Source organism: Nilaparvata lugens, chromosome 7, assembly GCF_014356525.2.
Source record: "Nilaparvata lugens isolate BPH chromosome 7, ASM1435652v1, whole genome shotgun sequence".
Taxonomy (NCBI): domain Eukaryota; kingdom Metazoa; phylum Arthropoda; class Insecta; order Hemiptera; family Delphacidae; genus Nilaparvata; species Nilaparvata lugens.
Genome location: NC_052510.1, coordinates 39,578,827 through 39,590,984, shown reverse-complemented (window position 1 = coordinate 39,590,984; position 12,158 = coordinate 39,578,827). Strand labels below are relative to the sequence as shown.

Below are 12,158 nucleotides of genomic sequence, written 5' to 3'. Positions count from 1 at the left end.
CAATTGGCATACCTGACTGCAGAGTTATCACATTGGAAGCAATTGCATACCTGACTGCAGAGTTATCACATTGGAAGCAATTGGCATACCTGACTGCAGAGTTATCACATTGGAAGCAATTGCATACCTGACTGCAGAGTTATCACATTGGAAGCAATTGGCATACCTGACTGCAGAGTTATCACATTGGAAGCAATTGGCATACCTGACTGCAGAGTTATCACATTGGAAACAATTGGCATACCTGACTGCAGAGTTATCACATTGGAAGCAATTGGCATACCTGACTGCAGAGTTATCACATTGGAAGCAATTGGCATACCTGACTGCAGAGTTATCACATTGGAAGCAATTGGCATACCTGACTGCAGAGTTATCACATTGGAAGCAATTGGCATACCTGACTGCAGAGTTATCACATTGGAAGCAATTGGCATACCTGACTGCAGAGTTATCACATTGGAAGCAATTGGCATACCTGACTGCAGAGTTATCACATTGGAAGCAATTGGCATACCTGACTGCAGAGTTATCACATTGGAAGCAATTGGCATACCTGACTGCAGAGTTATCACATTGGAAGCAATTGGCATACCTGACTGCAGATAACAAACATCTGGAAAGAGCATTAGGAACTCTCACACTGGAAGCGTGCACTTGCTAGTTGCGTTCACTGTGAGCAGCTACATGCAAGTCACAATGGCACTACAGATTTTGTTTTTTTTTTGGCTCATGCATGATTCGACGTGCACTTTCCCACATACGCATTCAATGTGATCACACACTTATAATAATCATTCCTCGGCAACAACTTAAGTTATTACACCAAAGTTATTAACAAAATGTTAATAACTTAATCATTATAAATTATATTAGATTGAAAAAACTTATCATACACATGATGAACATATGTGTTTGTCAAGTTCTATTAAATTTAATAGAATCTATGAGGATTAAGTTATTAACATTTTGTTAATAACTTTGGTGTAAACGCAGCTTAAGTTGTTGCCGAGGAATGATTATTATAAGTATGTGATCACTTTGAATGCGTATGTGGGAAAGTGCACGTCGAATCATGCATGAGCCAAAAAACAAAATCTGAAAGTGTAAATAAATAGGTACTTACTTTTCAAATTACACCTTTTTTGTTTACTGTGAATAGATAGATACAGTCATGATGCATCATGATGCTATTTCAGAGTGACACTATAAAAGTGGTTAGAAAATCTTAATTTTTAACCGAGGAAAAAACATAATTTCGTATGGAATATACACGTTTAATAAAGGTAATTTAAGAAATACATACTTTAACATATTCATGTATCAACATGATTAACTGAATCTTATCCAAAAACTCAAGTCTCAAAATAAAAATAACGTATAAATATACAAACAGGCCCGAATGTCCAAGTATGGAAACGGAAATAACAATTCACAACTTATAAGCACGTCATAGAAAGTCCTAATGCTTAAAGAATTCTGTATTTTTTTCAGAACAATTCTCTTAGAAAAATATATTTTCTTCAGACAAATCTTTCTCCGTCTGGCTACGTTACCTTCTCAGTTCTCGGTCCAATTTTTTGACGTTATATAACAGGTATTATAATTTACTGATGATAAATCCGAGGTTTTCACAATAGGTTGGCGGGACCTATAAATAAATGGAGTTATACCCGTTTTGACGCTATGGACGAGGCCTCAATAACCAAGTGTTACACTGCACTCGCTTTTCAACTCAGACTTTTTTCATGTTTGGTTGTGGTTTAGGTTTCAAAGGCGTGATCCAAGATGTGCAGGTGAGCAACGGCTCGCAGACGATGGTAGTGGAGTTCTTCCCGCTGAGCAACAGCTTCCCAGACGACCTCATCGACCTGCCCCCCTCCCTCGGCCTGGTGGCCTTCGACCCGGCAGCCGTGCTCGAGGGCGTCGTCTCGGACGACTCCTGTGCCGACAACCCCTGTCTGCAGGGCGGCACCTGTCGGGTCACCTGGAACGATTTCGTGTAAGTTTTCAACCATAACGAACATGTTAGGATGGCCACTAACGGTAGTAGAACTAGCATCATTGCTTATCATGTATGTTTTGTCATCAGCGAGAGGATTCTAACATAGAATAAACAACCAATAGCAATAAATAAATCAGTGGAAAATTACAAATTATAATGATAGAAAAATAATTTTAACCTCAAATATAGCTGCAATAAATAAATCACTGAAAAATTACAAATTGAAAAGTTAGAAAAATTATTTAACATCAAATAGGGCAGCGTAGAAAAAATGAACAAATAATCTGAAATACAAAAACCTAACCTCAAAAACTGTTGCTTGAAGCCTTCCGCTTCAAAGATGCAATAAAGTAAGTGTTTATCATGCATGTTCTATCGTTAGTGGCCAGTCTTATACAGTACACAACATTATATTAGCTTAAATTGAATTTTCCCAATTTATTGAAATATTTCGTATCTACTGAATAAAAAGAGTTGATATTGTCCAACCACAGATTTATTGAATCTCGAGATACCGGTTTCGGTTGTTACACCATCATCAATCTCTGGTAAACTGTTCACCAACTGAAACCGGTATCTCGTTTTTCAATAAATCTGAGTTTGGTCAATAAAATTTCAACAATGCCACTTTCACAACTTTTAACTCAGAAAGTTTGTGTATATGGCAATGAATGAGAATACTGTTTAATGTTTTAGCATGTTAGTCTATTGTACAAACCTATTGGCTTCGACCGCCATTATTGATTTCAAGCCAAATCTTGATTAAGCTCCTTTGAATACAAATTTTTGTGTCAATTCGACTATCAAGCTAGTACTCAGCTGAAAATTGGCTCACTGAAGTTTTCTTGGCTCAAATACCGTACAGAATTATCCAATAATCATGCTCATGCAATGATCATGCAGGATCGCGGCTCTAACCTTTCCCCACCTTGTCTTGAATCCACAGATAGCCAAAGTCTATTTCAAAATAGAAGCACTATCTATTGCAAAAATCTTACTACACAATTTTGGAATACTTTCTAGCATTCAAGATAGTCCTTTTGAGGTAAGATCAGTTGATCATACTTTGGTATGATCAAATTGGTGGGGGTATCACCCCACGACACCATATTATGGGTGAAGCACCAATTTGACATCTCCCCAGTCAATAGAATGTGGCAAAAAATAAACTAAACAAACGCAGTCCAACTTGGAATGGTTTTGAATACAGCCCTTGATAATTATTCCTCTTTTTGTGATTGAGATTTTGTAGGATAATTATTGAAAGAAATTCGAATTCTATAATTTTGAGCTAACGGAAAATGAACTGAACTAAATTCAACCTAACTTGAATTTTCTTGAATACAACCCTTTGTAAATTTGTTATATATGATGAAAATTTGTGGGATGATTATTAAAAAAGTCGAATTCAATCATTTTCTTCTCTTAGTAAATTTGCCACTTATGATTGGAATTTTGTAGGATGGTTATTGAAAAATAAGTCGATTTCTAATTTTCTTCCCTTAGTAATTTTGCCACTTATGATTGGAATTTTGTCGGAGAATAATTGAAAAATGAGTCAAATTTTCGAATTTGTTTATTAGTTGCGAGTGTACTCGGGGCCACAAGGGCAAACGATGCGAGGAGATGGAGCTGTGCGAGTTGAAGCGATGCCCCGAGGGCAGTGTGTGTCGCAACGTGGAGGCAGCTGGGGAGGCCAGCCAGGGGGGTGGGGGCTACGAGTGTGCCGCCAACATCACCCTCTCCGGCCACCAGGGGGAGCAGCTCACCTACAGCTGGCAGGCCGGCACCACAGGGGTTCGGATGTCACCCTTGGCGATGGACAGTGTGCAGCTGGCTTTCAGGAGTCGGACCGGGGGTACCATACTCTATGTGGGTGGGGGGACTGTGCCTTATTTCCAGGTGAGTCTCTTTCGTTAATTTAATTAATATCTGTCATATTCATAAAGTATCACATTTCATTTTTCATATTCAGTTTATCATAGTAGAATATAAAACAATAAATGGATCCACAACATCTCAATCTATTAATTTTATTGAAATGGCAAGTGGCAAGTTATTTTCTAGTGAATCTCTCTCATAAATTCAATTTTTCTATCATATTAATACAGAATGAAATTTCATTTTTCATATCAAGTTTATCATATTCTACAGTAGAAATAAGAAATGGATCCACAATAACTCAATTTATCATTTTCATATTGTAAAATGATAAGTTATGAAATGCCACAACAGTACTGTCCAAAATTGTTCCTATTGAAATTTATACATTGCGAATCTATGTGATCCTATTCTATTTGTATCCCATTATTATTACCTAATAATCCATAATTTACCAATGAATACTACTATTTCCACTATTTTTTACCTGTAATGATTTATTTTCACTAATATCACTACTTATCATTTAGAAAAATAAGGTAATAATAACTGGGGAGTCCGACCCACAAGGTGTAAACTATCAATACGATAACCGAAAAAAACTTCAATGAATAAAATAATAATCTTCAATTTGATTCTTAACTTCAATATTAATTTATGATTACCATTGATTTCACTTTGAATTTCAATTATTTAATTTCAGAGATACACCTTAACACAATCTTTGCATTAAGAGTGTTGCAACATTTATTCTCACATGATCAGATATGGTACTTTTAGATTCATAATAGATATGATACATAATATCAATTTCTATTCCAACTATGTTTATAAATGGAATTAAATAGAAATCCTGGAGTATCCTTTTTATGTTCTATTAATCCACATGTTTTGCCTAATAATAATCACTGTATACACATTTTAAACTCATTGAAAATATATGCTACTTGAAGATTACATTTCATTTAATTCTCATGTTTTATTAATTCAATAAAACATGTTTCGACTAATTCTAGCTATTTAAAAACAAAACAAAAAATTGAGGATTTTCTTTTGATTTCAATAATAGTAGCTGTGGGGAAAAGTGAATGTTTATTATTGTATTAATGTAGCCTATTTTGTTGAGTTTTGTGGAAATGTTCATTTTGATTATTAAATATTGAATGTTCGTCTACATTTGAATTCTGTATATGGTATCTTGTCAAGCTGCTTTAAGGTTTGCTTAAGGTAGCTTATTGATTCAATAAACGTTCCTCTATTCTATTATTTCATTTTGTAATAAATTATATTGACAATAGAATGAATGATTTTGCGTTGTCAGGTATCAGCGCTGGGCAACCAAATAACAGTGGCTTGGCAGTTGAGCGGTGACGGGCCTCCGCAGGTGACTCGCATGCAGCGACATGCTGACTCAGCAAGCGGCGAGTGGATCACGGTCGAACTCACTCTGGCCAACGACACGCTCAGTGGAGGCATTGCCAGTGAGTAGGCCCATTGTTATGAAATCGGTTTGAAATCTGAAACAACCCTACTCAATTCATTCTTAATAACAAATCCTGTGCCAAAAATGTGTGTATCTTCTGCGGATTCGCTGTAATAGAGGGCATGCGTTCTTGTCGATAATACATTTTTTCCTGGCCATCTAACCTCTTGAAGTGACATGATATCAACATGGTATTTTGACACCTCTCTTATCAGGTTCTTGAATGCCCCAATCCTATGCAAACTTAACACATTCCACGTTCCAATCCGTAATTCATTCAATTTATTTGTCTTTTTCCTGGTATTTTTCCTAAAATCCGGTCCACATTCCGAGGCTTCTTGTTGAGCTTTCATAACTAGTTTCGTTTTGCATGGGAGGGTTGTCGGCCCCTCGCATAACCCCCAACCTGGAGGACCAGGTCATTTTTGCGGGTTTCCCTCCCTAGCCTTTGGTAAACCAATACCAGACTACAAGGCAGCAGCATAAGGAAAAAATATAATGAAAAAGAAGAATTTTCTCAAGGTGGGGAGGACAGGATAGGGAAAGAAAGCATTGCGCGACCGATAGGATGACAGATTGACACCTTACCGGAGCAAGGTGCCCCCATCATCCCTGTAGACGCGCACTGCAAGAGAATGGCACAAAGCTAAGTCAATGGAAAGGTACCATTCTAGAAATAAAAGATCCAAGCATGTCGAAGAAGAAGAAGGTCATAGGAAGAAGGGCTTGGAAAGGGGAGTCAAACCAATTTCAGAGAGAATATGTTACTTGAGAATTAAAGGAAAGTTTTATCAGACAACCCTCTTAAGTGTACATGCGCCCACTAATGAAAGAAGTGAAGAGGTAAAGGATGGCTACTACGAAGAGCTAGAAGCAGTGATAAGATTCATTCCACCTCATGATATGCTTCTTATTCTTGGTGATCTAAATGCAAAAGTAGGACAAGAACACTTCTATCAGCCTGCTATAGGAAGCCACAGCTTACATAGAGACAGTAATGATAATGGGAAAAGATTGATAGAGTTTGCACTTGAGAATAGTTTGGTTATAAGCTCGACTTGTTTCCCCCATAAAGATATACACAAACAAACATGGAGATCCCCGGATGGAAGAACAAGGAATCAAATAGACAATGTGCTAGTGGACAGGCGGAATAGATCAAATATAGTGGACGTACGCTCCTATAGAGGAGCAAATGCTGACTCAGACCACTTTATGGTGATAAGCAAAGTAAGGCAGAGAATAGCAATGACCAGATCAAGAAGATACAATAAGGTGAAAAAATGGAATCTCGACCCCATAATTAATGGCAACACAAGAAATGCCTTCCAAGAAAGGTTAAAAGACAGGAAGACAGGAACAGGAAGAAAATGGAAGGCAGGAAGGCACTGTGGAAAATGTCTGGAAGATAGCAAAGGAAGCACTAAGCAAGGTGGCTGAGGAAGTGTTGGGAGCAGCTGGACATCAAATAAGAAACGAATGGTATGATGAGGAGTGTGAAAGGATAGCAGAGGAAAAAAATGATGCATTGAGGAAAATGATTAACCGGCGGACAAGAAGAAATGTAAAATGTTACAAACTAAAGAGAAGGTTAGAGGTACGTACTATCCGGAGGAAGAAAAGACAGTTCGAAGAAGGAAAAGTTGCCCAGATGACAGAGAGCTATGGAGAAAACGATACAAGAAAGCTCTACACAATTTTGAAGAAAATAAAGTCTGGTTCCAAACCGTACATCAAGGGCATAAGGAACAAAGAGGGTAAAATTGAAATGGACAAAGATGGAATGTTCCAGAGGTGGACAGAATACTTCAAAGAAGGGTTTGATCAGGAAGACACTGCAAGGGTAGAGGAGGAAGGACAAGATCAAGTAGTCCAGTCTGAGCAAGAGGAGGAACCTCTATCCTATGAAGAGATCATGAATGCCATAGGTAAACTTAAAAATAATAAAGCAGCAGGAGCAGACAATATACCAGCGGAAATGATCAAACATGGTGGTGAGAGTCTCTGGATAAGTATAGCCCACCTAATCAAAAAGGTGTGTTGGGAAGAAATTTTACCAGTAGAATGGATGGAGGGACTTATATGTCCTATCTACAAAAAATGAGATAAGTTTGAGTGCCACAATAATTATAGAACCTTGGTAAATATTGTATATAAAGTTATGGCTCAAGTTATTGGTGAAAGATTAAAACCCTATGTAGAGGAAATAATAGGAGACTATCAATGCGGGTTCCGTTTCCAGCGATCCACAACAGATCAAATATTTGTCCTGCGCCAAATGCTGGAAAAGTGTGTAGAGCATGAGATAGAGACATACCACCTGTTTATTGACTTTGCAAGCGCCTATGATAGTGTGGATAGACGGAAGCTGTTGGAGGCAATGTATGAGTTAGGAGTTCCCCTTGTGAAATATGTTCGCCTTGTGAAGGCTACTCCTGATGGAACATATTGTGAAGTAAAGCTAGGGGGTGAAGTACACGAGTCTTTCGATGTAAAAAAAAGGCCTAAGGCAAGGAGATCCATTGTCTCCTATCCTGTTCAATTTTGTACTGCAAAACGTTATAAAGGATTCAGAAGTGAATGAAAGAGGCAACATTTTCAATAGGATGCATCAAGTATTGGCTTTTGCAGATGACATTGATCAGCTCACGCGAAGGAAAGAGGATATGGAAAGGATTTTCCTGAAAGTAGAGGGAAATGCCAAAAGAATGGGGCTTTCAATCAATCAGGAAAAAACAAAATTTATGGTTATAAATAATAATAACATATAAAACATATGCAGGAGATTTTATGGTGAATGACTATGTTTTTAAAAGAGTAGACGAGTTTGTTTATCTAGGCTCCCTGATTTCCTCCAGTAATGACACCAATATAGAAGTTAAGAGAAGGATCTCCCTGGGAAATAGAGCATTCTTTGGAGTCTCCAAGGTCCTACGATCAACACTTATCCAGGAAGGCAAAATATATAAGACAACTATATAAGACCAAATATCCAAATATATAAGTCAACAATTCGACCTGTATTGACGTATGGTAGCGAAACCTGGGCGCTCACTAGAGAGGATTGCAGAGTTTTAGCCGCATTTGAGAGAAAAATTCTACGTAGGATACTGGGACCAGTTAGAGAAGATGGTTATAGGAGATAAAATCAGGAACTCTATGCCATTTTCAGGAAACCTGACATCATTGGTGTAATTAAAGGACATAGAATAAGATGGGCAGGACATGTCCAGAGAATGGATCCGGCAAGGGCACCAAAGAATGTACTGTACTGCACAGTACAAGGAAAAAGGAAAGTGGGACGCCCTAAACTCAGATGGCTGGATGAACTGGAGAAGGACTTGAGAGAGCTGGGAATACGACGATGGAAGACGACTGCACTGGATAGAGAGAGGTGGAGACTGATTGTAGAGCAGGCCAAAACTCGACTATCGGGTTGTAGTGCCACATAATGATGATGATGAGGCCCATTGTTATGTAATTATATATAATTCAAATATATAAAATAATTATATCTCAAATATATTAGGGGTATTGACAATGTTGGAGTTAGCTGGCTAAGTCGAGCTATTCCCTAACTCCTGATATTTGTTGAGTCTGTGTTAACTCAATGCTGTAGTAATAGGTTAGAAAAAATTAGCAGACGAGATACAAATAGCGCAGGTTTGAGTCCCCTAACTCCTAACTGTTAAAACGGCGGCCATATTTGTTTATAACCTTACTTTTTCAGACTAACATCTTTTCCTCACTCAAATTATTTGTTGTTTTTGGTTTTTGAGTTACACAAATTATCCGCTTGGACTCTTGGAGAGCTATTGCAGTTAGCTTATAGCAAGGTCTATAAATACAGGTCATGACACAATCCCGTGATGCATTGCAAAATCGCCATTTTATGGGGTTCTAGTACACCAACTTTTTAATTTATCAGCTGTTTATAGATTGAACACAACATGATGTGTTATTTTGTTATATTGTTCAAGGAATATATTGCTTGGCTTTGAATTGTAAAATAAATTCTTCTGGCAATAATAATATTTAGATTCCAACTAGGAACTGGATTGTTGATTTTTATATTTGATTGGGAACTTTAAACTGTTTTTGAGGTTAGCCTTTTGTCCCTATGCCTTATCAATCATAATAAGTTACAAGAATAGGAACAATCTTTAATAATTAAAAATTAATAATTGAACGATTTATTATTAAAGTTTCATTATTAAAAAATCGAAAATCTGAATTTACATATTATCTGAATCAGAATATTGTTTTTAAAAAGCATAATGCATGATTTTGTTATGAGCAGATTTGTAATTTCAAATGTACCGCCATAATGACCCCACATAATGGCCGCTCCATACGGAACATGAGTGTCATGACCTGTATTTATAGACCTTGGCTTATAGCAAGGTCTATCAACACCTCATTTATAGACCTTGGCTTGAGCCGTGTTCGGCAAAAATGTTTGTTGAAGAGCTCAACAATTTTGAGACAAACATTTTAAAAAGTTTAACAATCTTTGTTAAACAAAAAATTACTGTTTTTCCAAACGTTTTCAGTGTTGACAGCTGTAAAACATAAAACCTGTTCTACCCACTTACAAATATTTTGTTTGGTGACGCATCTACACTGGCCACGGGCAAACATTGTTTGTCAAACATAATAAATTTTGCCCAACCTGTTTCAACAGAAATGTTTGTAGAACATTTGTACATTGTGGACACGGCTTTATAGCCTTTATAGGCTTTATGTGTGGACACAGGGACAATAGTGGCATCCACCAGTAGCTGCCTAAAAGAAAATTTAAGTCATAATAGCTAGTGTAAATTTGTAGTCTAGTCTTGACATGCTATGATTGTTTCATTTTCTCTGATTTTGTTTTATGTTTGTTTGTTATCTCTGTATTATGTCATCTTTGCAAATCACCTTCGTGTAATTGACCACAATCAATTGTGATATATATATTTTTAGTGTGATAAACTCAGTCTTACTTATTCCTTTGTCGTCAAATAATCTGAACTCCTCCTGTTTGTTAGACGAGGAAAGCGAGAGCGCACGCCTGCCCGAAACTCCTTTCTCATCAGCCGCCTGGCTTCAACTGTTGCAAACGGCACCGATCACTGTGGGAGGCACTCCGGTGGCGCTGCAAGGCCCGACCTCTGGTGTTCGGGAGACATACTACTTGACCGATGCGGCTAGCGGCAGTACTAACGAACTCGATGTGGCTGGGTTCGGGGCCAATCCTCACCAACAGGTAAATGAATGAATGAATGAATTTATTTTGCCAAAAACAAAATACAAATAATTTGATAAATTGGATAAATATGTGTGAGACTGGTATTACATTAGGAGACCAGTGAGACACCACGCGTTCGAACGAGTTGTGGAGTATTGGTTATTATTGCGTTTATTACAGCGCGACTAGACACCATGAATCGTGAGGCATAAGTTCTTATGGTCCTTAAGACATTAACGAAACCAGATCTGGGACACCACTGGTGTCCGAGAATCTACGCAGGGTGTTGAACCGAATTGCCACTATCACATGATGATAATAAACGAAACTAATATATAATTCAAGGGCATCTGGAGTTTGTCAGAATGCCTAATACAGAAGCATACAGACCATAATAAAATGAGATGAAATGCAATGGAATCGTACAGTATTACGATTACAGAGTAATAAGAGAATTATTATAACAGCTAATTCTCAGCCAATCGGAGAAAACTTATTTATTTTTCTACATTTTTTGATATACAAATCAAATATGATAAGAATGATATACTTTATCAATTCTGGGTGTTGTGACGATGAATGGTAGTATACAGCTTCTAAAGAAGGAGAGGTCGTTGAATTTGATTAAATATCAAGTTAACAGGTATTAGTGATAGCTATTTTGATGTCTAAAATGTTTGTTGTGTGTGTTTAGGTGGTGGGAGGTGCGTTCAAAGGATGCATAGGTCAGGTTAGGATCGGTGGACTGCTGTTGCCCTACTTCACGCCCGATCAGCTGGATGCGGCCGGTGACTCACCACCTTTCACTCACTCCAACCACTTTGCATTGGCTGCTGCTACTGCTGCTTCCACCAACCTCACGCTCGACTGTCTGCTCTGCTTCCAAGCCGAGTGCATCAATGGCGGAAGGTAGGCATAATGTGCTTTCGTTGAACTTTGTATCAGTAGTCAAGTAGAAGTAGGAGTAGTTTTAATACCGTGTAGAAGAAGAAGATTTTTTTATCGTCAATACTAATGAGCTAATTTTTTCTACTCTAACATACTACTTGAAAACTTTAACAGCGAATATCTCATCAGAAATTCTTACTGATATTGTTCATTCAATTAATATGTACACTTGTTGACTGTACTATAGAAGCTAGATTCACTCAATCTCTGCTCTGCTCTTAAACTGGACACTAATTGCACAAGCACTACACTAGTTCATACGGTTTCCTTCTTTTGAGCCTCCGCATCAACTCTCCATTGTCTAGCAACTGGATCGCCTCAACATTGTCGTGTTGGTAAAGTCGCCCCTTGTGCCTCTCCGCATGCCTCTGGATCTCGGTGGACACCAGGTCGACGTGCAGGTCTCTATGAAGATCGCTGTTCCTGACTTACCAAGGAGCATCCACAATTTTCCTCAGCACCTTGTTCTGGAATCGTTGTATGACATTGATGTTGCTGTCTTTGGTACACCCCCAAAATTGTATACCATACGTCCATACTGGCTTTAATATCTGTTTGTACCGAAGAACTTTGTTTTGGATTGATAGGTTGGAGTTTTTACCGATCAGCCA

General features: G+C 37.9%; 1 protein-coding gene across 2 annotated transcripts in view; it reads left to right on the top strand.

The window, feature by feature from the left end:
* LOC111051909 (protein crumbs) overlaps positions 1 to 12,158 on the top strand; it is a 145,619-nt gene that overhangs the window by 100,167 nt on the left and 33,294 nt on the right. For both annotated transcript variants that reach the window (XM_039432731.1, XM_039432732.1), the window contains 5 exons: positions 1,768 to 2,002; positions 3,589 to 3,907; positions 5,208 to 5,367; positions 10,400 to 10,617; positions 11,294 to 11,508. In XM_039432731.1, the coding sequence (XP_039288665.1) occupies positions 1,768 to 2,002; positions 3,589 to 3,907; positions 5,208 to 5,367; positions 10,400 to 10,617; positions 11,294 to 11,508 (1,147 nt within the window). The remainder of the gene's footprint in view (positions 1 to 1,767; positions 2,003 to 3,588; positions 3,908 to 5,207; positions 5,368 to 10,399; positions 10,618 to 11,293; positions 11,509 to 12,158) is intronic.